Below are 25,430 nucleotides of genomic sequence, written 5' to 3' on the forward strand. Positions count from 1 at the left end.
TGGTGGCAGGCTGCATCAATTCCATCATCGTGCAGGCGGGATCAGCGCCCCAAAGATTATCAGACCTGATCATGAGCGTTAGCTGAACGAAAAGACAAGGCGAAAATTCTCGCGCCGAACTTGAGATTTAAACACGGTGACAGTGATAGCATCCAGGCTTTGACATGATGTCGATTGACAAGAGGAGGTTTTCGATTGAGGCACTAGCTTCGTGCTCCGCACGTTCTTGGAGCTCGCAGGGTAGGCTATAGGGACGCCAAGCGAATCGCGGTAGTTCACCAGCTATCCTTTGCACTCCATGTCATGTCGTGTTAGCCATCTAAACCTGATGAACTTTGTTTTAAGCAGAATTGACAAGTGATCTGTATTGAATATTTTCGGAATCTTCTCTGGTCGCATACCCATCACCATAGTCCATCCCTCTTCAACAGTATGTCACCACCAGTCACCCCGCTCCTACCCACCATGCTCTCCTTCAGAATACCCGCCTCATACAACTCCCCAATCAACGAGAACAACATCCCATCACAGCCCTTTGCCGCCATCAAATTCGCCGTAACAGGCAGGTACTCCACATGTCCCGTGATCGTCGAATTATATGGCGCCTCACCCAACGGCACAACATAATCCGGCACCTCAGCCATGACCGAGATGCGACTATTGCTGAATCCGAAAGGCACACCAGGCTCATCCCAGTACGTGTTACGGTACGTGGTGCTGCCAGTGGAGCCAACATACATGACGAGAGACTTAGAGCATGTCTCGGGTGATGGCGCGAGGAAAGTTTCGTTGGCCCAAGTTTGGAAGATGGTTTTGTTGGCTACGGCGTCATCCGCTGTGTAGGTCTGGTTGTCTCCCCAGCCCCAGCGCGCTAGTGGAACTGGGTTGACGAAGGGCAAGCGGCCGTCGTTGATGGCGGCGTAGTCGGCGTAGAAGGGCTCGCGAACGAGCTCGGTTTGCTGTTTGGTGATCAACAGGGCGTAGGTAAGGTTCATGAAGGTTGTGAGGGGTGCGATATCCGCGTTCGCAGCGTCAAAGGAGGCTGTAACGTTGTACGCTGTGGCATCAGCGCTGAGAAACTCGGTCATGTTGCCCAGGAAGTCCATCAGAAGCTCATCTGCGACATCGTCGACTGCGGTGGGCCAGCCGAGAGTATGAATGCTCGTTGGGTAGTTGCTGGTAATAGTGATGTTGGGGCCGTACATAGCTTGTGCTGCTTCCATCCAGACTTGCGGGTTGCGAGCTAGCAAGCCGGGCGTGTCGAGCACGGGGCTGAGAGGCATGGTGTGGTCGAGGGAGACAAGCCCGTGAGATGGTCGGTTACCATAAAGACCTTGAACCTGGGATGGTCCGCGTACACTGCCGCCGGTGTCGGATCCAAGACTGACATCCAGCCAGGGGTACGATGCTGTACCAGCGCCTCCGCCACTGCTGGAGGATGAGGTGTCTTGGTAGCCATCACCACGAGGGTTAAATGCCTCGTGGTAGTCGACCCAGTCGGCCGTCGCAGTCTCACCGTTGGCAAATTGAGACGTGATCATCTTGCCGACGATGATCGCTCCCGCGTCGATGAGATTCTGAACGGGTGGCGCCGTCGCGTTGGCAGGAGAATATAGCCAATACCATGCTCGGTTTCCGTTTGAAGTCCGCAAGCCCTTGATATCATAGATATCTTTGATGCCAATGCGAACACCAGCCAGCGGCTTCTCAGCCGTCTTGGTGTAATACAGACGCGAAGGAACAGCGATGGCATGCTTCTGGCCTACAGTGCCTGCGGGCAAGACAGAGTATGAACCGTCACCATTAGCGATCGCAGACTCTGTGAAAGCACCTTGAACGTCGGAGAAGAGTCTCCACGCCTCGTAGACATGGCCGGCTGCGTTGATGAAGTAGGGTCCTGGAGCCAATGCCTTGGATGAGGTGCCGGATAATACGGTTAAAGACGAGTTCATGGGCTTGAACTCGCTTCCCTGGACGTATATCGCTGCAAAACTATGTTAGCTAAAGTATTGAGTAAGCACAGTTCGCGCGTACCCTCCATGAAGCCCTCTTGCCATACGTCATCTTCAGCGTAGCTGGCTGTAAGTGCTGCAACGTCAACACCATAGCCTTGCGCTTTGACCACTGTGAACGGCACAAACATGGCATCTTCGAACGAGGTTGAAAGCTCTTTGCAGCCAGAGATCTTGGCGATTGGCTTCGGTGGCAGGAAGTAGTCGACATCCGTTAGCGATACTGTGAAGCCAGTGGACGACACAGCTGCCTGAACGCTGGCGACGATGAGGCACGCGACGCCCAAGGACCAGGAGAGATACATCTTGCCTACAGAGAATCCTGACTGTGGCCTGTGGCGAAGCGCGAGATATGCCACGACATGGCTGCAGGTCTGCCGTGTATTTTATAGCTCGGCCGCATATCATCCACCAACGTCGCCAAAGCATGCACCCCACTGACACAGAGTCATTATTCCGGTCCTTCGCGTAGTTCGTCTTCAATCCACAGCACAAGACATGTCGGTGTCTACCAGGCATGCGCCCAGCCAGGGTAAAACGTGGAAACCACGCAGATAAGCTCTCGGCCCTTTCTCGTGACTGGCCCGTCTCATCGGCACGCCTTATGTGCGTTGCGTATGTACGTAAACGGCGTCAATGATATCGTAAAAAGGCAGGAGATAGCTTTCCGATGCCGCCGTGCGTTGCTAGACGCAACGGGTCTTATCGCGTGGTTTGGAGAGGAAGTGGAGACGCGGCTTTCCGAGCGGGGCAAGCGTGGTTGGCGAGCGCCCGAAGAATGTGCCGATGACGTGGGTCCACTTGAAACGATAGACGTCTGCGCAGAATTAGTCTTTGAGTACACTCACACCAATCCATTTGCGGCTTCCGGCTTTCGCGCATCGCTATATTGAAACCACATGCTTGCTTTCATGTCGCGCTTTATGACGCTTTCCTCAATTCACCATGTTTGCACGTAATATGCATTTGCCGTTAGAAAAAGCCATGATAGTCATGTCTTTAATGCTCTGCAACACAGCTCCATGACTGAATACTGCTGAGATGATACGAAGATGCAAGCAGTCCTACAGCGGTCGACCGGGGAAAGTCCGATCGTCGTTATGGCGAGTTTCGCATAGAGTAACGTGACTTATCTGTGTTTCTCGCTGCGTGTAGCATGGCGTATCAACGATTTAGCTCTTTCCGTCTCATAGCAAGGCCTCATAATCTTGTATGACTCATTATTGTTGACGTACGTATGGCTTTACATCAAGATTGACCTCGAGCAACTGACGGTTGTAAACCCTTCTTACATGAGTCCCAACCTTGACAAGATAAGAGTCTCCTCCTTCACGGTGGAGTATCACCTCTCCTGGTTGATGTTGTTTGGGACTCTTATAGGGTTGCGCGTAATCCTCTTCGAGATCTCTATAGATGTTAAGTTTGTCGTCCCCGGAGAACTCACTCCCTCTCAATGCCAGGGCTTTATTGCTCGCAGTATGGATGAACACGCTGAACATGGTATCTCGCCTTCGTGATGGCGATTCGAAGCAAAACTCCGCTAGGTATCGAGTACTCCTTTCCTCTTCTATCGTAAGGACCATCGAGTGAGGGTCCCAGACCTGATTGTATCCAAATCCTGGCGTTGATGGGAACGCGATATTCCATGCAGTACCACTCTTGACTCTGTAATTCGTAGCTCGGAAAGCATTTGATTCGTTGATGCAGACCTGCCGGAGGCGCAGAGCAGAATTTCGTGCTCCCTGGCTCTCGTCGGATCTGGCAATCGTTACCTTTTGGAGGACTGACTTTGCAGCGGCTCTTGGACCAATCACTATTGTGCTGTGGGGATCTTCTAGATAGCGAATTTCGACCCGTTTTACCCTGGCGTTACCCTTGTCATCGCGTCTCTCTAGCCTCAGCAATATACCCAGAAATCTCGTACGTGATCCCGTCGAGCAACTAAGTAGTCCAATAGACTCATCGAAGCCATGTGTAGCAGTGAATTCTCTTGTCTCGTATATTGGCACAAGCGGTAGCTCAATTCGCAATCCAGTGTTCGTCAATTCAAATGGAGAGGTTGACCCTACACCGTAGACCAGGTTGGCGCAGTGGACAAAGTCATCCGGCGATCTCGCCAAGATATCGGTCGACTGAGAGAAAGGACTTGTACCACCCTTTATCGCGTCCCTCACCCTATCTGGTACTAATCCGAGAGGATGCTCCATCCCTGGCTTGAGACCCCACGCAAGGATGGAGTCATCACTATTTCTCCGGATAATCTCTTCTTGAAGACGCACAAAAGCTTGTTCACCTTCCCCGTATAGTAGCGGCATATTTATGTTGAAGATTCCAAGGAGGCAATAGGACTTGTCTTCTGCTCGTGTTGTCTGTCTCCTGGAAGCCCATGACATCCGCTTAGCGACACAAAAGGAGCCAAGTCTGGCACCTCGAGGACGGGTATCCCCTGGGGTATCTAAAGCCGTCTTGTCTATGCCCGTAATTGTTGAAATCCATCCTGAGTGTTGTAGTCTTGTACCCAGATGAAGCCACTCACGATCATAGAAGATAACTTGCTCTGGCGCCAATAACTCTTGCAGTGTCCATCCCCGTGTAAACCATTTGCTCCTAGGGAAGTCGAACTCCATGCGGACTTTCGAAACGTCCGAAAGATATGCATAACAGTAGCATGCATTCTTGTACCATGTGAACATGGAATTTATTGCCTCGGAAAGTTCCGCGCTAGAACTTTTATCGATGCAACACGTATCTATCCACGCGTATTTGAGTTTGTCGGTGAGCGCTTGCCGGCAGGTGAACAAGATCTTGCGATAGCCAGATCGTCTTTTACCCTGGCCCAGGCTAAATTCCGCGAAGGATACCTCCTCGTTGCCCCATGTATGCGACAAAATGGCATAGTGTGGAATTTTGTCGCCGTAGAAGTCTTCCAACCGAAGCGTGGAGCAATTGATCAGGCGCATTTGGGGAAACCCTTGTTGCTGTGGTCGCGAGCTGAGACAAACTCGACGAGATCTTAGCGTTGATATGCGCTCGCGTCGGTATGAATGGTGTCGTTTACACTGTGGGCATGAGGCTAGCACGAAGATAGTACCACTAAGCGGCAAATACTTGCCTAGTCTTGGACGCACTTGGTAGTAGAATGTCGATGTACTCGTGAGTTATATCGAATTGCAAGATGACGACCGAAAGGTGGAACTTGGAAGGACAGACATGAATTAAGCCCAAGAGCGGGGCTGTGCTTCTCAAGGCTGAGAAGTAATTGCTCGTTGCGCGACGAAGCATGACCTCCTCTCAAGCGTAAGCTGCTCTCCAGCATTGTCAGCAGACAGGCTGCGCACGGCGGTGTCATCCATGGCGTCTCTGCAATGAACGGACGCCGGCGGAGGGGGGCACAGAGAACCAATAGTGCACAGAGGGTGTAATATCTATCTGACGGCCTGGTTGCTGCCTAGATGGACGGGCGTGTGAGATGCCTTTTTGGCCTTATTGTGTGTGGCTGAGCAAGCACACGCGTCTATGATCTGGAAAGAAGGACGACAGTTCAGCGTCATGCAGATTCGGGAACTGCAAATGTGCATGCGCGAAATTTCATGTTGGTCGTTGCTATTGATAAAGGGGGATTAGCGAAGTTGGAGGTGGGTGGGGCAATTTGGGGTTGCGACTTGGCGGGAAGGCGGCCGAGAGGCGACTTCCCAAGCCCGTGGCTCTGGGAAACTGCCTTGTCTTTCAACACAGCGCCGCCCCGCGCCGTTACGTTTTGCACGCTGCGAGAAGCGTATGATGAACCCGAGACCCGAAGTTGTTGTCCTCTCATCCGTGGATAGACGTTGATGGCATCAAGCGTAACCACTTTCTTCATTATCTAGTGGGCCTTTTGTTCTTACAGTTGCTAGCTTTGCGCTGACAGCACTTTCTCCACAATCAACGACTTAACAAATGCCACAGCAGCACGAATACCTATGCCAGCAATTTTATCCCCATCTCCCAGATTCGGGTTGAAAGAACACATAGTAAAAGACACCGGAGTGGCTTTCTTCGGCAACAGACTCATGCACCTCACTACATCCTCTTCCTGCAGCCCGCCCTCGCTTTCAAACCCATTAACCACGCCTACGCTTTTGTCTAGAACATCTAGATCCAGATGCACGAGCGAAGGCGACATGTCTCTCTCCTCAAGCCGCTTTTGCAACTCGCCAGGGAAATCCACAGCCTTCTCAGCATCACCCCATATCACATCTGCTCCGGCTTCTTGCACCGTCTTCCGCTGTACCTCGTTCACATCCCTTAGCCCAACATACAAGAACCTCTTATCGTACTTCATCGGTGCATATCCCGGTATCTGCTCCGTATGCCAATGCCAGCTCTTCCCCGCCAACATACTCAGGCCCATGGCATCGAAGTAACCATTCTGGTTCGTAGAAGGCGTATCCATGTCGTCGTGGGCGTCGAAGTAGATGAAGTTGAGATCCTTGATGCCTAATCCACATGCCGCTCCCACGCTAGCCATGCAGTTGCCAGAGAGGATAAAAGGGAACGAGCTGTGAGATCGCGCTTTGCTGACTGCCAGGGATGTCCGGCGGAGAATCTCGAATGAACGGCCTATCTCGCCTTCGAAGTCGTCGACGGGAGGTATTTCGTCGATGTGGACTTTGATGCCTAGCTTCTCGAGCGAAGGGACCAGACCGAGTGCGCGGATGCGGTTTGGGCCATCGCCGACGCGGTGGTCGCGGATGCCGACGTGGTAAGGTGAAAAGATTATGGTGAGCGATGTGGCTGGCATGTTGAGGGTATGGTGGTAGAGTAAACGTTTGGAGTAGTCTTGTACATGTCAATTCGTTTTCTAACTATTTAACAATTGTTTTCTTGTGTAGTGACGTCAGAGGTGGAGAGAAACGCCGAATAGAGTCTTGATGCTTAACAAGCTCGGCTGGTGGTGTAGTTTGTCTGCTCTTCTGTATAGCCGACTCGCGAGGGGCTCTACTCTTGCTTTGTAAACCTCAATGCCATGCCGAACGATTCAACTCAGAAATGATTGCACTGACGTCATGCCGAATATTGCGTCGGGCACGCGTTACCCTTCTTCGTCCTCTTATCAGTATCGCGTCTGCATGTCATTTACTGTAGGAGTCTGAAAACGCGTGGATGGTGATCTGTTAAGCGAATGGAAGTGCTGGTCTAGTGTTGCCGGCCTGGGGTAGTAGTGAGCACGGCCACAAAGAGGAAAGCGCGCCTCTTCCAGACGCGCCAAGGGCTGTCCACATTATTCTGTCACTACTCCTGCGATACATTGCGCAAACCTCTGCCACCACGAACACGTCCCAAACGCGTCCACGCCATCGCATTCGACACGCCGACATATCGAAAAACGGCACATAATCGACTGCGCCATTGTCGTCACATCACTCACCTAATTATACGCGGCGAGTAGCCCAAACAGGCAATATGCCGCGGAAGGCCGCTGCGAAGAAGGAAGAGCCTTCGTCGGATGAGGCGTCGGCGCATTCAGATGTCGAGATGCAGGACCAGCCAGACGACACAATGAGCGGCTTCAAGAAGTTTGGCGTAAGCGCGACCCCGTTCGCGCCTTCCTCGCCGCGACACCAAGTCGTCAAGGTGGTGGAAGGCGCGATCAAGTGAAGGACATGGGCTGACATTGCAGGCGCAGTACAACGTCGATACCCCAGACTACACAGTACGATGACTCCGAATTCCCACCGCATTCACCCAGTCGACGGACTAACACGCGCATAGGATTCCGACACCAACCCCAACACCACAGCAAACAGTGTCGCAGGGGACAACGCGCCACTCGACGGGCGAAAGCGACGCGCCGAAGAGATGAACATGCGAAAGAGCATGTACGGCAAGAAGGCTGAGGGTCTAAGGGCGTCCAAGGTACGCGACGTCACTGCGCATCGCACTGCATTCACCAGTGACAAGACTGACTTGGCTTCTCTCTACAGGAAGACGACACCATTCGCCGTTTTCGATACCTCCTCGGTCTCACTGACCTGTTCCGCCACTTCATCGACACGAACCCCAACCCGCGCATCAAGGAGATCCTCGCCGAGATCGACCGCCAGGATGCCGAAGAGACCAAGCGATCCAAGGCAAGCAAGATACGGAAAGGCGGCGCCGCTGCGGAACGACGCAGAAAGACTGAGCAGGAGGAGGATGCCGAGCTGGTGCGCGAGGAGAAGCACGGTGGACACAACGAGACTGTTTTCAGGGAGTCGCCGGGCTTCATCAAGGGCGGCACCATGCGAGACTACCAGGTCGCTGGTCTCAATTGGCTCATCTCCCTACATGAGAACGGTATCTCTGGTATCCTCGCCGATGAGATGGGTCTTGGAAAGACTCTCCAGACCATCTCTTTCGTCGGCTACTTACGCTACATTGCCGGCATCCACGGTCCCCACTTGGTCGCAGTGCCCAAGTCGACCCTCGATAACTGGAAGCGCGAATTCGCCAAGTGGTGCCCCGAGGTCAACGTCTTGGTCCTCCAGGGTGATAAGGATGCTCGTGCCGAGCTCATCAAGGAGCGCCTGGTGCCTGATGGTTTCGATGTCTGTATCACGTCCTACGAGATGATCTTGCGCGAGAAGTCGCACTTGAAGAAGTTCGCATGGGAATACATCATCATCGATGAAGCACATCGTATCAAGAATGAAGAGTCGTCCTTAGCACAGATGGTTCGCATGTTCAACTCTCGAAGCCGACTGCTCATCACCGGTACCCCTCTCCAGAACAACCTCCACGAGCTCTGGGCTCTACTCAACTTCCTCCTCCCCGACGTCTTCGGAGACTCCGCCGCTTTCGACGACTGGTTCTCGCAGCAGAACGCCGACTCCGACGCCGTCGTCAAACAACTACACAAGGTCCTCCGACCCTTCCTGCTCCGACGTGTCAAGGCCGATGTCGAGAAATCGCTATTGCCCAAGAAAGAGATCAACCTATATGTTGGCATGTCTGACATGCAAGTACAGTGGTACAAGAAGATTCTCGAAAAGGACATTGACGCTGTGAACGGCGGTGCTGGCAACAAGGAATCCAAGACTCGCCTCCTCAACATCGTCATGCAGCTGCGCAAATGTTGCAACCACCCATACCTCTTCGAAGGCGCCGAGCCTGGTCCGCCATACACCACTGACGAACATCTCGTTACCAATGCTGCCAAGATGGTCATGCTGGACAAGCTGCTTAAGCGCATGAAGGCACAGGGCAGTCGAGTGCTCATTTTCTCACAGATGAGTCGTGTTCTGGACATCATGGAGGACTACTCAGTCATGCGCGATTACAAGTATTGCCGTATCGACGGTTCGACTGCCCATGAGGACCGTATTCAGGCCATCGACGACTACAACAAGGAGGGCTCAGAGAAGTTCCTGTTCCTTTTGACTACCCGCGCTGGTGGACTGGGTATTAACCTGACTTCTGCTGACATTGTCGTCCTTTTCGACAGTGATTGGAATCCACAAGCTGATCTTCAAGCCATGGACCGTGCTCATCGTATCGGTCAGACTAAGCAGGTCTACGTCTTCCGTTTCGTTACCGAGATGGCTATCGAGGAGAAGGTGCTTGAGCGTGCTGCACAGAAGCTGCGTCTCGACCAGCTAGTCATCCAGCAGGGTCGTTCGCAACAACCCGTCAAGAACGCCGCATCCAAGGACGAACTTCTGACCATGATTCAGCACGGAGCCGAGAAAGTATTCGCAAGCAAGGGACCCGTCGGCCCAGCCGCCGATGGCGAACTCGCCGACGACGACTTCGAAGCTGTCATGCGCCGTGGTGAAGAAATGACTGAGAAGCTCAACAAGAGGTACGAGACTCTTGGTCTTGACGACCTCCAGAAGTTTACCTCGGACTCAACATACGAGTGGAACGGCGAGACTTTCCAGCCACGTAAGAAGGAGATCGGCATATCCTGGATCAACCCCTCGAAGCGCGAACGCAAAGAGCAAAACTACGGCATTGACTCATATTATCGAAAGACGCTCGTCACTGGTGGACGAACCGAGAACAAGCAGCCTAGGATACCTCGCGCGCCCAAGCAAATCACCATTCACGACTACCAGTTCTTCCCTGATCGACTAGCGGTTCTTCAAGATAAAGAGACAGCATGGTACCGCAAGGAGAACAACCTGAAAGCTCCTCTGCCAGATGGCCCGGACGAAGACCTCGAAGCACGAGAAGCCGACCAACAACTTGCGCAGCAGGAGATTGACGATGCAGAGCCGCTGACGGAAGAGGAGAAGGCAGAGAAGGAACGCTTGATCGAACAAGGATTCCCTGAATGGAACAAGCGTGACTTCCAGCAGTTCCTGAATGGCAGTGCCAAATACGGTCGTCAAAACTACGAAGGCATCTCGGAGGAAGTTGACGGCAAAGACGCCGACGAGATCAAGGCCTACGCTAAAGTCTTCTGGAAAAAGTACAAGACACTTGACAACTGGCAAAAACATCTCGGCGTCATCGAAGAGGGTGAACTGCGTGTACGACAGTCGGAAGAGAAGAAACGGCTCATTGCAAAGAAGATTGGCATGTACCGCATGCCACTCCAGCAGATGCAAATCAAGTACACCGTCTCGACTACCAATAAGAAGGTGTACACCGAGGAAGAAGACAAGTTCCTCGTCGTCATGCTGCACAAGCATGGTGTTGAGGGCGAGTTCATCTACGAGAAGATTCGCGATGAGATTCGCGAGAGTCCGTTGTTTCGCTTCGACTGGTTCTTCCTCTCGCGCACACCGCAGGAGATTGGAAGGCGATGCACGACGCTCATCTCGGCTATTGTGAGGGAGCTCGGTGAAGGGGATGTCAAGAATAAAAATGGCAAGAGAGGATATGAGGATGAGGAGACGGAGGAGGAAGAGGAGGTTGAGCAGCCAAAGGGGAAGAAGGCGAAGAATGGGGTCAAGGTATGTTGAATTCTCTTTAATTGCTGGTGGTTGATGGGGATACTAACGTGAGCGGCAGAACAAGCAACTCGATACAGTGAAAGCGAAGGCCTCACCGGCGAGTGCGACACCGAGTAGAGCGAGCAGTGTTGCTACGAATGGTTCGGCGACCAAGGGTTCGGCGACCAAGGGCAAAGGCAAGGGCAAGAAGAAGTAGTGTTGTTTTGCCATGAAGCGGGTGTGGGATGGGAATCGGGGCATGTTGATGTATGTTTTTTTGTTTTGTTCTAGCGTAATCAAGAATGAGGCAAAGCGCCCGCTTGATGCTTTCTTGTATACTAGGTGTGCTAAGCTTCAGACTACTTCGTCGGTAGAGAAGGGGGTGGTGTCGCGTGTTAGCGTTGCATGTGTAGATTTTTTTTTATGAAGATGAATTAATCATCTGGTTTATATAGAGCATTTGATGTTTCTAGCGTTGCTCTCATTCGAAATGAACACTATACTGTACGGGTGTTGTAGTGTATGAAGACACTATCACGAGCATATCGAGGCATCCCCTTAGCATAGCCAAGGGATGTACAGGCGTTGTACAGTTGTATTCTAGTAACTAAAGGAGTGCGGTGTACATGATAAAGTCTAAACTGATGGTTGCTAGTCGAGTAGGATTAGTGGTGATCTCTAGTGAGCACAAGAAGAACCGAGGACATCTTCCTTAATACTGACTAATCACTTTGTGCACCGGCACAACACAGGTGGGAATAAAATAGAGGGTGCAATGTGAACCTTGGAAAGGTGATATTGCTTACTCGCCACTCAACGCCTGCTTTGCCTTCTTAGATAAGACTAGGCTCTTTCTGACTTAGCGCAGTATCGCGCTCAGGCTACCACATTCGACATGATGCTGCTTCATTGCTCCACGCCTGCGCGATTTGGTTACCCATATTTCTCTGCCTACGAACAAGAATCCGAATTAGCTTTATCATGGAGCTATACTCAAGGAGTTTTCGAAAAAGGTTTATCTGGATGCCGGCGACATGTTAGATTCGAACGGTATGAACAGGGTCGCTCTTTAACCTGATGTGAGCTCCCAGCTGACTAGTTTCCACACTTACCGTATATCCTGTTAAAACTTACCTCTACACACTTGTACCGTCATTATCGCGGAAGCTACAAGTGGCTCGTTGCCCCTGCGTTATCGCATATTTTGACCAGCTGACGAGGACGTCTCGATTGGGGCGTAGCATATCAGCTGCGTGATTATCCGCATCTATCGGTGTCAATTGTATGTTTGTGTCACCCAAAACGTCCCGCAACGGCTGCTTGTCAGCCTAGTCATTGGGAACACGAAATAGATGACTTGACCGGAAAGCCAACACACCCGGCTATTGCGCATAGGATTATGACGACTGCTTACATACACATACCCGGGCATAGTATGTGCCTGGCGTTCAGTATTTAAGATGTATCGAGGTCGCCTTTCGAGCTGCAGAGACGTAGATACTTACAATCTCAACTTAACTCACGCGTTAGAAGATGAAAGAATCTGAGCTCAAAACTCTTATACACTCCGACTATATTCGCAATATTCGCAAGGGCTCGTCATGGACGTCAAGGTGTGTAGATCGGCTTTTCAAGGCCGATAACCTCACAAGTATAGCAGCAGGCGTAGTCGGTAAACATGGCGAAAAGGCTGTGGAGAAATCTACGGGCGCATGGGGTATCAACATAGAGACTTGTTATGCATACTGCAGCAGGCAGGAATTCCCTATGGTATTTCCCTTCCCCTTCTCAGCACAATCTAATGTACTCCTCAATTACCAAGATTGTACATAACAATCTCAAAACTGAGATCGCACGATGTTTTCGACGCTAAATCCTAGCAGGTCTTTGATTTCCCAATCTTCACATCCGGTGTGACAAATTACTTGCTACCCTGGCTCGGTCTGACGGCGCAACTGCCGTACGAGACTGGTACCATACCTGGAAATTTTGAATGCTTTTGCCTTGCGGTTGGAAGCCCGATGTTGATTACGTTTTCTCTCATCTCGACAGCGTTGAACGTACATACAACATCGAGAATGTTCGAAGACATACTCAAGGAAAACGAGATGACATCACATATGGAAGAAGCAATACATTCGGCTGAATATTTTCTTTGCGGCTCCCAGCAATCTCCCATCAGAATCAACCAAGATGAGCTGCAAAAACTTTTCGAAGAAGACCCGAAGCGACTACGCGATCGATGGCAACCTCTCAAAAAAGGACTCCAGAACACTCGCCGAAAATATACCTTCTCCCTCTTCGCGCAGACGTTCTTTGCAGTTGCTGCTTGGCTTCTGACATTCATCGGATCGTACGTTACATCGCTCGGTCAGTACTCTGAAGCACTTCTGCTCTCTTCCGGTACGCTTTGGACGTGGTTGATTCCGATAGTCTATGGTTGGATGACTGTCGGGACACAATCGGGCAAGGACACCGTGCAACACGCGATCCAAGGCAAAAGGATAAATGGTGCTTCCCCACTGAGAGCCCTCGAAGCCAGGTCTGGCTTCATGAGAACGTCGACGAAAACGAATGAATACCAGCCAATGGACGTCCATGATGCTTTGTGGGGGTCATTGCAAGGAGACGAAGCACGCCAAGGACCCCTCTACAACTATGCACGTATTCTGACCTTTCCACGGCTACGAGATACGATTGTACACAAATTCAATACCAAAGTCAAACCACTACCGGACCACGAGCTTCAATCATTGCCGAACGGGCCTGAGGACCACAACTCTGCTCACACGACAGCTAGTGACTCAGCCTCATCTCGCTCACAAGCTACGCCTACTGGATATCAGCGCCCAGTCCGAAACGGCACGTACCGAATCGAAGCCGGTGCACCTCTTAATGTTACCTCCGATCCTTGCTTGCCATATATGTCCTGGGAGGATGTTCTATCAAACTCCATATTGAAGCGGAACTTCGTGGCGTCAAATGCTGTCGCCGTGTTACTCCAGTGGGGCATCACTGGGTCTGCCATTGTCATATCCTATCTGACGGAGGTGCGCGGACTTGGCTGTCGCTCTGGCAGCTACCTGATATACGGCATCCTTGCTACTTCTGCCCATATCCTTCTCCTGACATCAGTCTTTTTGTTGCATCACGTAATGCTTATATGCCAGGGAGATCCACGCACAAGACGAAGAGAGCCACAGACGAGACAGATAGGCGTAGCGCATAATGATCCCCGGAGCTTTCACGTCAAGTGGATTGGTCGACTCGCCGTTTTCTTGCGGGTCTGCGGTAAATCTCTTGCCGTCATCAACGCCATTTGGATCATTTTGAGTTCGGTGTTTGAACTTATCGGTTTTTATAACAGCTGCTGGTGCACTGGGGCTTCTTTGGAGCTGCAGGATAAGGCTTGGGTTGTTTTGTTTGCTAACGGTGCCCAATTGAAAGATGAGGCCCAGGCATCATGGATTGCTGGGCTTTTCATGAGCTCGTGCACAATGGTCATCACGTACCTCGTTTCGAAGGTTTTTTCCAAGGGCAGGGAGATTTGACAACATAGACATTTCTTTCTCGACTTACAGCCGTGAGCACGATCAGTTTCTGTTTCGGGCGTTAGATTTGTTCTCATCGGACTGACCACGCGGCTGCAACACAGTTGTCAAGGCTAGGCAGCAGCCGAAACCGTGACAATTGGGATTGGTCTACTTCGAAGAGATGACAAGTCAGGTATCACCAATAAATATCTCCCTTTCTCCCGAATCCGTATCAAAATTTTCATGCCTGTTAGATAGTGAGTCGCGCACAGAGGATGTAACAGCGTCAGCTTCTCACTCGATGTGTGAACAGAGGTGTATGGCATTGTAGAGCGATTGGATATTTCGGACCTAGTTGCACCTTATCGCATCGCGTGTCTACTTTGAAACTATCGGCATCAGTCAGCTAATTGGTTCGGTCAGTCTTTCCACAAGCCACTGAGAGGCATGCATACAGTAATCGCCGGAAAAGGCAAAAGAGAACTAATCCCTCACCTTCGTTCTGAAGTATAATATCTGGGTATAACTCACTGTCGGACATGTAATCTCGTCTCAACTCGACTCTGCTACTATCATACACATACCTTATCCTAAACGACAGATATCCTTCATAAACTTTCCTAGCACAAAAATCAGTATTTATTCCTATTGGGAATTTAATTCTTAGGGTGTAAGGCTGACCACTTCGTAGATGGCGTCATTCTCTATCTCCACCGTCTTTCCTGTCAACTACTGTACCACAAAACCTTGGTCGGTGGGCGGAGTGGAAACTCAAGTAAAGGATGAAGATTGCGGAAGCAATACATGCACTACAAGCACTAGCTATGTTGCACCGGTCAATAATCCTGATGTTCCTCAAGATGTTTAAGGAGACAGATAAGACGGCGGTGTTATTGAGAGTTAGCATCTTACCAGGAGTGTTGTATTGTACCTAAGTCTGAGTCGCAACAATGATGATAAGCCACTGTCTGCTCCTTACGTGACTTGTTCGGTCAGCATGATATCTGCTATTGTAGCAAACAAGGGATAATCAAGTCGATTTCGTTGTGCGTGTTGCACTCACTTGCTGGAGCCCATATGCATGATCAGCGCGAAGCAAAGTAGAATATATACATTAATTACTCATAATCATGGACGTCATTTAAGCTTTAATCTCAATTCCCTCCTGTCCCTCACACGAACTGATTGCCCCGAAATACCACAAATGAGCATCAATATCCACCCCGAAATCTCCCTCATTCCCCTTCAAGTTCAAGTTGCCCGTCAGCACATTAACGTCCGCCTCCTTGACAGCGACATCATTTCCACTAGTAACATAGTACTCTGGGGAGATGTGCCTGTACCCCAACAGCGCAGGCGGCAACTTGGGTACCGGATCATTCTTGTGCGTAACACGGTACGTCTGTCCCTTCCCCGTCGCAGTAATATAATCAGACACACCAGCGAGACCAATCTTGGGCGCACCATATGTGTACAAATCGACCGTCACGCCAGTCGAGCGAAGATAGCCCGCTGCAAGACTAGCCAGGGCGCCACCCAGACTATGTCCCGTAGCCACAATCTTGTAGCTGGGATACTGCTTCCGAGCCGTGTTCAAAGCTGACAAGACAGGTTTCTGGGCTTCGAGCCACGAGTTCCAGAAGCCGAGTGACGAGGAACATGTGGCGCAGATGGAGGTCGGTATCACAGGGAATTGCACGTTGGTGATCCAGTTGCGTACGCTCCGGCTGCCGCGGAAGGAAATTACGATGAGCTGGTTGGTTGTGTCGGTTGCGACGAAGCCAGTTACATCGGAGGCGATGCTGTTCTCAAATTCAGAGAGCGTGGTGGTGTTTGCTGGTGGCAAGAGTCAGTATATTAGATCACGTAAGATTTCATGCTGTCCGGAATTGAAGCTTACCTGCTTCTACGCGGGCACAGTTTCCCTGTGGGCAGGTGACTTTGGTGTTGGGGCTGTTGTTGTTGCCGAGACAGTAGGCTGCGGCGGAGTACTCGGAAAAGAATTCCAATTGAGAGAGAATGGATGTTGACACGGCTAGAGGGTGTGGATTAGTTGGAGTTGGTATATGTGCTAGTGTGAGATTACATACCTCTGCCATTGAGTTCGACGGGCACTGCGGTGACAGAGTGAACTGCACCGAGCAATAAAGCGCTCAGGCGAAGAAGGGAAGATGCCATTGCGAGGTGACTGGTGTATTGCGGGATTGGCGGATCGACTCTACACAGCAGGAATGTACCGACGGAGCAAACAAGCAACCCGATATTCACACGACAGGAGGGGAGAGACCACACGCGAACGATCTGACCTGAATCCTACACAGAGGCGATACGCGACAACCTATATACATATTCATTTCCACTAAAGTCCAACGGTCACACACTTACCAAGCCCAGCCCAACGGCTGAGCCTACTCCCGGCGGTCAAAGGTAAAAAGAATCTACATCTACCGTAGCTTTGATGTGTGGATGCATGCATCCCCCCCCCTGGACAAGCGCCATCCTACACCCCGGTTCCCGTAGCTTTGGTGTGGGTGTGCCGATCTTGACCAGGATCCGGGATGGTGCCTGTGTGTCACACAACGTGGCTTTACTAAGATTAGAAAGTTCGCCGCTGGGCTGCAGATTCGCTCGCGCAAGCCACAAAAAAAAAGGCGATTGCATTAACGCATAGACGTTGGGGTGTGTGTGTAAGCCACAGGAACATGTTGTGTAGATGAAACTGGCTCAGCCTCGTTGATCTGCTCATGCGTGAAGAAGGACTTGTTTTGCGCCGTCGGTCTTGCAGTGTAGGTAGGCAGAACTGTGTTGTTGGCGACTTGCTTTCTCTTCGGTGCTTGCCATCCCCACAATATGCCCGTCGCATCACTCGCGTCAACTGCCACTTCTTGGACATGATTAGTCGTCGCTGTTCGACGCTCGGCGCCTTTTCCTTGTGCACTGCACGCGACATTGCGAACGCATGATCCCGCACACTACCGCATGCAGCGTGCGTGCATGGAAGAGGGCGTTTACCTGTTCCTGTTTAGGCTGCACGAACACCAGCTTGTTTCCACAGCTGATGAACGGAGATACCGAGGCATGGAAGTAGAGTTCTTCTGACATCAGCATTAGACGTTCATGTACCGGAGCACTGGAACAGGAGAATGCGATCTTCAGATCGGAGGCAGTCTTACGGCCGTTATACTGTCGCTCAGCTGTTGTGCATTATGACTGTGTCTCCCCTCACCGGTATCTGAAGGGGCTGGAAAGCGCACAATGTAGCTTGGATACAAGATGCGATGGCCATCGCGAATGATGGGGCTGAGAGTTGCGGGGTAAAGGCGTGACGTAGCCACACCATGCGCCCCAGAATCTACTTCAGGCAGGTACGTACCATAGTAGACGACGAAACTCACGGAGCAGACCAAAAGCTCTTCAGGCTCCGAAGCATGTGGTGTCGTGGAAGCAAAGTTCTTCGGTGTCAGCGCTTCTTCACGTTAGTCCGCACTATGATATGCGGGGTGCGCAATTGTCGGAACGTTCGAAATGGCGGGCTAAATGCACCCCAATAAATGGCGTTTTCCTGGGTCAGGCCGTCAGCGGCTAACGTATATCTCCGAATCCTTCAACAAAAGTCGCGTGCTTACTTGCAGGTATATCCAAAGTCAGCTGCCCACGGACATGACCAAGAAAGGAGACTAAATAATTGCCAGTTTTCATGCTTTGGCAGAGGCGCAAAGACCTGAAGCATTCTCATTTCCACCCGCTGCGATTAGAGATAGCTGCGGAGCCCCACTTGTACCAATCAACAACCAGTCTGGCGCACGGGGTATATCTGTGCAACAGTAACAACAGCACGATGAATTGGAGGAAAATATGGACAAGAATGGAAACAGATATTTCTCAAGCTTCACTGCTTTGGGTCAATTGACGGGTGTTTCATTTCCACCGAGCGCGATAGATCGGAACTAGTCGCTAAAAGTACAAAACTCCGTGCTGCTTGAGTCGCGATGTGGGGGAAAGAACGCGAGATCGCAGAACCACATGGTATCGCAAGACGTGCACAGGACGTGCACGGTACAAGGGCAAACACGGTGAATAATCGGCAAAGAAAATATGGCATCGCGGCATCTTCAGCCCTGTCGCTGCCTCGACGCAGTGTCCAAGGGGGGATTGAGGCTCTCCCGCACGCAAGCCTAGCCCTATCTGCGACCACGTTTGACAAACGGCACGGGCCTACTGCGGTGGGACGAAAGGCTTGACGAGCATTTCACTGAATCTGGAATCTTTGTTAGTACAATCTGAATCGCGATACGGTGTGCTGGATACCCACTTCTCGAGCTTCTCCTTGCCCCGCACCTCCTCGACCAAGAGCGGCATCTTGACCACGTTGAACTCATCGTACAGCTCCTCAATCTGATCGAGGTACTTCTTCTGCATCTTCCGTCGCGCATTGCACTGCTCGCAGGGATTATCTTGCTTGGGGAACAGCAGCTGGTTGACAACAATGGAGTGTGTGTCAATCTCGTAGCTGTTGAGTTCCTGAATCATGCGTTCCGTCTCATACAGGGACAGGAACTCGGGGATACAGACACACACAAAGGTCGTCAGATCCGCATCCTTAAACTGGCCATTGACCTCGCCGATTGTTTCTCGCAGATTCTCCATCTTCTCGACCAGCTCGTCCATGTTCTGGCCGTTGGGCAGGCGGCCGGAGGCGCCGAGGAAGGAGTTGAGCATGGGGCCGAATTGGCGAGAAAGTTGCGAGACTTTGGACAGGGCCTTTTCCATGACGGTGGGGAATTGCAGGAAGCGGAGTGTGTGGCCCGTGGGTGCCGTGTCGAAGATGATGACTTCGTAGGACATGGACTTTACTTGCTTGAGCACTTCGGCAAAGGACATGGCCTCGTCAACACCGGGGATCTGTTGTCGGTAGTCAGCCTCCATGTCGTGGGGACATGTTGTGCCACACATACGCTAAAGGCCAGATCTTGCATCATGCTGCCCATGCCACCCAGGCCAGCCATGGGATCTTGGCCCTCTTCCGCACCGCTAGCTAGCAGATCCTGTATACTGCCATTGGGGTCGATCTCCATGGCACTGAGGTTGTCGAAGCCGTTGACGAGGCGCGCATCCTTGCCGAACTTCTGGTTGAAGGCATCTGAGAGGTTGTGCGCGGGGTCGGTCGAGATGAGGAGGACAGATTTGCGGTGCTTTGCGAGCTGGATAGCGAGGGAGCACGATGTCGTCGTCTTTCCCACGCCACCCTTTCCGCCGACGAATATCCACCTGAGCGTCTTCTGGTCGAGGATGGACTGGAGCGTGGGCGCCATGTCGGCGTCGATGAGCGCGGTTGAGGCCATGTTTGCGATGGTCGCGAGTGTGTGTCGTATCGTGGAAGCTGTATCGTCTCTCTGCACGAGCGGCTGTCAGTGGAATCCTTTGCAGCTCAAACATGACGCCTGCTTCCCGAAGCTTCGGAGGGGCAGCGCAAGCGCCCACCCTTCGAAGTGGCGCAACACCCCGTTCCTTCTTTTTGGAGGACTTGGGGAACTTACATATGCGTGAGCACAATATGTCTACGGGTATAGTGAGCGATGTTGTTCTGTGTTGACGCTGTTGCAGGTGGAACCAGACGCGCAAGAAAGTTGACGGAGTGGAATTGCGGGCAGGCGCGTCATGCGTCACTGCACAGCCACACGTGGCCGATCCACTTTGCCCACCCATTACCCAAACTCTCGACCCAGACTCTTCACAACAAATCTCGCTACGGCTTCTTTTGTGACCTTAACATGCACCACCTGTGACTATAGACATATCGAAGCCTCCAAACAACTTACACGACTCGCAGCAAGAACACTACTCGGGCCAGGCCTGACGTCGACCGCCTTGTCTACCAGGTAAGCAACTGACAGAAAAGGAGGCAAGGTCATTCCAAAAGTCCAATCACTGCCAATTGGGACGAGGTTCTCCGCCTCGACTAAGCAGGAGAAGTTGAATCTTAGGTTCGGAGGAGGGGGCTTAGTGGTAAAATGCATGGCCGGTGACGTCTTAAGCTGTAATTCACGAAATTTAGGTATATCCACTAACCCCTCAATCTGTCCACGCTTTCAACCAAGGTAGACAAGCTTAATACTCACTTGGGTCAACCGAAATATAATGAGCAATGCTATGATGGGCCCCGTTTGGATTACCTTTCTGCGACGCTTCAAAGTTATTCAACGTCTGCCTCACCGCGCCAGACCTTACAGTATGGATGTTGCAAACTCGGTCCAAAATCCTTTGTAGAATATGCTCCATGTCGATGTCCCCATTCTCGTCTAGGTTGGACACCGTAAGCGAAGGAACGATGAAATTGCCATTCATGGTCATCTTGACAAACCGCCTATCGACGTGCTTACTAGCGTACTCCCGCGCTATGAAACGATCTCATCACCGTTCTCGCGCAATTCTGCAGTAAGCCATTCATTTCGTACAGCTTATAGGTAGCATACTCCATCTTAAGGTCTCCTTCTTCGTCAAGGCTCTGGAGATCCTCGAAGAAGAGCCGACCGGATGCTGCCTCCTGGATCGAAGTTACACTAATTCGGTGCTACTCCACTGACGCCCGCTTCAGCGCTCTGACATGAGTGACTGCGGGCCGCGTAACGACCATATTCGCCTGCCTCATCGCGCTCCGTCCACCAACAGCATCACTCAAAGAACCATCCGGGGAACGCGGAAAGTCACGTCGATCAGCATCTGGTTTTGATGTGACGTTGAAACCTGCTCTCTCGAGACCAAGCGTGTTTAGGTATTCAAGGTGTCCACCTCCATGTTTGAGAACAGGATTGCTCGGCCAATCCTGGTCAAGCAGCCCTCAACCATAGTCCTGGACCTCATTCAGAACGCCGATGATCCAGTCGGTATAGGTGTTGTGGAAAGCACAGGCGCTGAATCTTGCTTGCATCCGTGGTTGAAGGTTGCTGTTGTTGGTATCGGATTTATCTATCCTGCCTCAGGCATACAAGGCATCCATTCCTCCTTACCGTATCTCGTACGAATGCTCACGTCGAAAGAGCGATCGGAACAATTGAATAGCGAAAACCGAGAGCACATGCTCGTTACAACAGCCCTGGAAACCGGCGTATCCTGAATAATACATGAAACACTAGCCTCTCTGTTTGCCGTATCCGAAAGGAATGTATATTAAACTCGTATTCACAGAATAATGCAATCTAGCAAAACTACAAGCAATTACCCGAAAAGCTTGCACAGGGTAGATCTAGGCTTGTGTTCGAGGGCAAAGCTGTTCAGCAGATACTTTTGAGTCTCACTTATCTTGCCCGCTCTACAGGTCTGAGTCGGATTAGCGAATAGAGGACAACTAGAGGCAACAATGTCTTCGCGCTGAATTAGAAGGGATAATGTCTCTGCGCTGGACTAGAAGCGGTAATATCTCTGCGCTGTGAATCGAAGCCATGCAACGGCATTTCAGCTCCTGCTTTCAGCGTACTACAGCTAAAACGCTGAAGATCGGACTGTCGGCATAGGTTTTTCCGTCAGATCGAAATCTGGACCAACGCTAGTAACAGTGGCCGTGCGCCACTTTACTCTAGAAGCACTAGTACTTTCACAGCACAAGGGTAATGACTCGTACGCTTTGAAACTCATTGTAATCATCTCTACTACGTTCCCGAAGAAGATGGAAAAGCCGCCTTGAGACAACAAATCTCATTACAGATAGTTATAAGAGCGCCAACATCTACTGCTTCTACATATCATTCTCTTCTCTGCATATTTCTTACCCCATACACTCATTCCACATCAACAACTCACCCTATACCTTCATTTCTCATCATTCAACACCATGAAACTCTCACTTCTTATGCTTGGAGGTGCTCTCTGCGTGGATGCCGCAGTCCTTGGCAGCCGCGCAAGTTACGCTGTGAAAGGAAAGGCTGAGGGATTTGCGAATGGGGTCACCGGAGGTGGTAAAGCAGCTTGCCAAGTGCCATCCAGTGTAGCTCAGTTGACGACGTGGCTCACGGACAATGTTGCCCGTTGCATCGTTATTGACAAAGAATACAACTTCAAGGGTACCCAAGGCAAGGCTGTGGAAAACGGTTGCAGGCCAACGTCAAACGCATGCCCAGGAAAGGGTGGCCAGGACGCCATCAATCTCAACAACTGGTGTCAGCCCAAATTTGCTGGCGCGGGCGTCAAGACCATCCAAGTATCCTACGATAAAGCAGGTCTTTACGGGATTAACATGGGCTCGAACAAATCACTCATCGGCGTTGGTAACAAAGGTGTAATCCGTGGTCGCGGCCTGCGGATTGCCAAGGCCAAGAACATTATCATCCAGAACATTCACTTTACCGAGATCAATCCTCAATACATCTGGGGAGGCGATGCTATTGCCACGGATGCAGGGTCTGACCTTCTGTGGGTTGGTACGTAGATTCTGTTCAACCAAAAAGAGTTCCACTAACAGACCAGATCACTGCAAGTTCTCCCTTATCGGTCGCCAGATGTTTGTAGCCGGAACTGGTGCCGCTGGCCGCATTACGCTATCCAACAACGAGTTCGATGGTCAGACTAGCTGGTCTGCTACTTGTGATAACCGCCATTACTACGCCATCTACCTCGATGGCTCAGCCGACAAGGTCACAATGAAGAACAACTATATCCACCACACTAGCGGTCGAAGCCCCAAGGTTGGCCAGAACACGTTCCTCCACGCAGTCAACAACTATTGGTACTCCAACTCTGGTCACGCATTCGACAACTTGGCGGGTGGAAAGGTCGTGGCTGAAGGCAACTATTTCCAATCCGTTACCACTCCTCTGCTCGAGAACAAGGGTGCTTTCTTTGGATCGCCGTCAACCAGCGCTAATACGGCTTGCAAGACGGGCCTGGGACACAACTGCCAGATGAACACGTTTGTCTCCAGCGGAAAGCTCGGTGGAACTGATACTGCATTCATCTCTTCCGTCAAGGGCCAGCCAATTGCCTCAGTCGCAGCAGCTAGCACTAACATCAAAAACCTAGCTGGTGTTGGTCGGATTTAGGCGGTGAACATATGGACACTCCCGTAATGGTGGGCTCTCGAGAGCATGTCAGTGACATGTTTACTTCTCTTCACATGTACATTATTATAACTCTTCTTCGTATGGACTCTAGTCCTCAAAACCATCACTCATTACCACTGGGGATTATACTCGCAATTGTTTGCCTCACTGAAGTGACGCGCCAAGCGCTAGTATCTCGTCGTACTGAGGTCAGGTGCTGACATGGAACGTCACGCTATCAAAGCACTAGACATTGCCGTGCCAGGGTGACACCAGAGAAACGACCTCGTTTCACGCTGTTCTGCCACTCATATTCGATCTTGCAGTGCTTTTGTATGTCGGATAGACAATCCGATACTCTACCGCCTAAATATCTAGCAACCGTGTCTTAGACCCGACATTAGATTGCGCTGAGGAAAAAAGGTGATAGACAGGTGGCGACGCCCTGGTCTGGGGAACGCGACATGGCGCCGAAGCTCCTGGTCTTAGCGACACGGTCGACACGCTTACGCCTGACAGAAGCGCTGGTAGTGTTGTCATCTCTAGTAAGCGGTGTCCTTCTCATTCCTTCAACCAGCTTGGGACTACGGTGCTGCAGTCGTCCCCTGCGGATGTGGATATGGATGTGGACAAGGTACGTGCTAAGGCGTAACAAGATTCGCGCCGCATTATGCAGAACCTGGAGCGTCAGTGTGAGGCAATGGTTATGCAAAGGGGCGAAGACTTCGTTCCGATGCTGGAGAAGATGCAGCGAACTCATCTTGCTAGTGTTCACATTTGAAAGAATCATATTCCAAGAAAGAGAGAAAGAAATTATTACAGAGCTCGTCTTGGCAATCCATGCAATACATATAGGTGCCCAGCAATTACCCTAATGGCTACTTGAGTTGCGCAACCATTCATCGTAATGGTCCGCCATCGTGTCTTCCAAAGGACGATACTTTATCTTCAGCTCGGAAACGCTCCTGCGGTTATCAACTTTGAATCCTATCCCAATATTCCTCGAAACCCACTTCATGGACAGTCCCATAAACGGTCCCGCAGCATAGACCATCAGCTTGGGCAAATCTCGCGTAGGCAGAACATTTGGTGTCTTGTGAGCAGGACGAACGGCATTTGCCATTTCCAGCAAGCTCAAACTACGGTCGCTAGCGATGATGAATCTGCCTTTTGTAGCTATATCTTCTCCCACAATAACATGTGCCTCAGCAACGTCACGCGCGTCCGCTACCGGGTAGTGTAGATCGGCGACGCCCATTTTGTTTTCGCCCCGATACATGGCCTCGAGCATGTACAGGGAGCCTGAAGCGGATTCAGGAGAAATAGAGGGACCGACGACGAGGCCTGGGTTTATGACGACAATTTCCCAGCGGTCCTGTGCTTCGTACATCTTTCAGGCTTCTCTCTCGGCGGCGACTTTGGAGAAGCTGTAGGGGTTCGTGTTGGCTGTGCTTGTGGTGTTCCAGTATCTCTCTGATAGCGTTTTGTTCTCCATTTTGTGAATGTCGATGCTGTCGCCGTACATGGTTGTGACTGGACGGTCGTTAGCAGGGCATTATGGTTTGTGGCATCACATCACTTACTTGAGGACGTCAGGATCACCCGTCTGACGCTTTCCGTGTCGTCCACAGAGACGAGAACATTGCGAGTACCATTCAGAGCTGGTTCGACGCAATCCTTCATACCATCTTTGATCTGCTGTGGTACTAGGAAAGGTGAGGCAATGTGGTAGACAGTATCGCAACCCTGCATCGCCTAGAAGAAAGAGCCGTGACTCAAGAGATCAGCTTCGAACAAGGTGAGCTTGTCCGGGTACTAAGTTTGGAGTTCGAGAAGAGACTTGCACTTGTTCTTCTTGGCTAGACTGCGAACGGTAGTGTGAACGTGGCGGCCATGTTCAAGAAGTAACTTGACAACGTAGAGTGTGATAAAGCCAGTACCTCCAGTTACTAACGC

The 25,430-nt window shown here is 51.2% G+C and overlaps 10 protein-coding genes across 10 annotated transcripts; 3 read left to right on the forward strand and 7 right to left on the reverse strand.

Annotated features, from left to right (window-relative positions):
- Positions 1 to 404: 404 nt before the first annotated feature.
- Positions 405 to 2,317, reverse strand: AA0111_g10452 (hypothetical protein; the record flags this gene model as incomplete). Its single annotated transcript, XM_028644203.1, has 2 exons — positions 405 to 1,984; positions 2,035 to 2,317. The coding sequence occupies 2 exons, from the start codon at positions 2,315 to 2,317 to the stop codon at positions 405 to 407; spliced, it is 1,863 nt and encodes a 620-aa protein (XP_028502021.1).
- Positions 2,318 to 3,232: 915 nt separating this feature from the next.
- AA0111_g10453 (hypothetical protein) lies at positions 3,233 to 4,327 on the reverse strand (the record flags this gene model as incomplete). The annotated part of the gene is made up of 1 exon (XM_028644204.1): positions 3,233 to 4,327. The coding sequence occupies one exon, from the start codon at positions 4,325 to 4,327 to the stop codon at positions 3,233 to 3,235; it is 1,095 nt and encodes a 364-aa protein (XP_028502020.1).
- Positions 4,328 to 5,901: 1,574 nt separating this feature from the next.
- AA0111_g10454 (hypothetical protein) lies at positions 5,902 to 6,792 on the reverse strand (the record flags this gene model as incomplete). The annotated part of the gene is made up of 1 exon (XM_028644205.1): positions 5,902 to 6,792. One exon carries the CDS (start codon positions 6,790 to 6,792, stop codon positions 5,902 to 5,904), a length of 891 nt encoding a protein of 296 aa, XP_028502023.1.
- A 662-nt stretch (positions 6,793 to 7,454) lies between these two features.
- Positions 7,455 to 11,126, forward strand: AA0111_g10455 (ISWI chromatin-remodeling complex ATPase; the record flags this gene model as incomplete). Its single annotated transcript, XM_028644206.1, has 5 exons — positions 7,455 to 7,574; positions 7,672 to 7,704; positions 7,764 to 7,907; positions 7,976 to 10,930; positions 10,989 to 11,126. 5 exons carry the CDS (start codon positions 7,455 to 7,457, stop codon positions 11,124 to 11,126), a joined length of 3,390 nt encoding a protein of 1,129 aa, XP_028502022.1.
- A 1,861-nt stretch (positions 11,127 to 12,987) lies between these two features.
- AA0111_g10456 (hypothetical protein) lies at positions 12,988 to 14,460 on the forward strand (the record flags this gene model as incomplete). The annotated part of the gene is made up of 1 exon (XM_028644207.1): positions 12,988 to 14,460. One exon carries the CDS (start codon positions 12,988 to 12,990, stop codon positions 14,458 to 14,460), a length of 1,473 nt encoding a protein of 490 aa, XP_028502003.1.
- A 1,123-nt stretch (positions 14,461 to 15,583) lies between these two features.
- AA0111_g10457 (hypothetical protein) lies at positions 15,584 to 16,620 on the reverse strand (the record flags this gene model as incomplete). Its single annotated transcript, XM_028644208.1, has 3 exons — positions 15,584 to 16,278; positions 16,343 to 16,477; positions 16,533 to 16,620. 3 exons carry the CDS (start codon positions 16,618 to 16,620, stop codon positions 15,584 to 15,586), a joined length of 918 nt encoding a protein of 305 aa, XP_028502024.1.
- Positions 16,621 to 18,657: 2,037 nt separating this feature from the next.
- On the reverse strand, positions 18,658 to 19,784 carry AA0111_g10458 (ATPase; the record flags this gene model as incomplete). Its single annotated transcript, XM_028644209.1, has 3 exons — positions 18,658 to 18,700; positions 18,755 to 19,344; positions 19,398 to 19,784. 3 exons carry the CDS (start codon positions 19,782 to 19,784, stop codon positions 18,658 to 18,660), a joined length of 1,020 nt encoding a protein of 339 aa, XP_028502018.1.
- A 2,486-nt stretch (positions 19,785 to 22,270) lies between these two features.
- Positions 22,271 to 23,474, forward strand: AA0111_g10459 (Pectin lyase; the record flags this gene model as incomplete). Its single annotated transcript, XM_028644210.1, has 2 exons — positions 22,271 to 22,856; positions 22,903 to 23,474. 2 exons carry the CDS (start codon positions 22,271 to 22,273, stop codon positions 23,472 to 23,474), a joined length of 1,158 nt encoding a protein of 385 aa, XP_028502017.1.
- Positions 23,475 to 24,345: 871 nt separating this feature from the next.
- Positions 24,346 to 24,864, reverse strand: AA0111_g10460 (hypothetical protein; the record flags this gene model as incomplete). The annotated part of the gene is made up of 1 exon (XM_028644212.1): positions 24,346 to 24,864. The coding sequence occupies one exon, from the start codon at positions 24,862 to 24,864 to the stop codon at positions 24,346 to 24,348; it is 519 nt and encodes a 172-aa protein (XP_028502006.1).
- A 3-nt stretch (positions 24,865 to 24,867) lies between these two features.
- On the reverse strand, positions 24,868 to 25,226 carry AA0111_g10461 (hypothetical protein; the record flags this gene model as incomplete). Its single annotated transcript, XM_028644213.1, has 2 exons — positions 24,868 to 25,007; positions 25,058 to 25,226. The coding sequence occupies 2 exons, from the start codon at positions 25,224 to 25,226 to the stop codon at positions 24,868 to 24,870; spliced, it is 309 nt and encodes a 102-aa protein (XP_028502007.1).
- Between the last annotated feature and the right edge of the window lie 204 nt (positions 25,227 to 25,430).

This window comes from Alternaria arborescens (genome assembly GCF_004154835.1).
Source record: "Alternaria arborescens strain FERA 675 chromosome Unknown contig_35, whole genome shotgun sequence".
NCBI classification, from domain to species: Eukaryota; Fungi; Ascomycota; class Dothideomycetes; order Pleosporales; family Pleosporaceae; genus Alternaria; species Alternaria arborescens.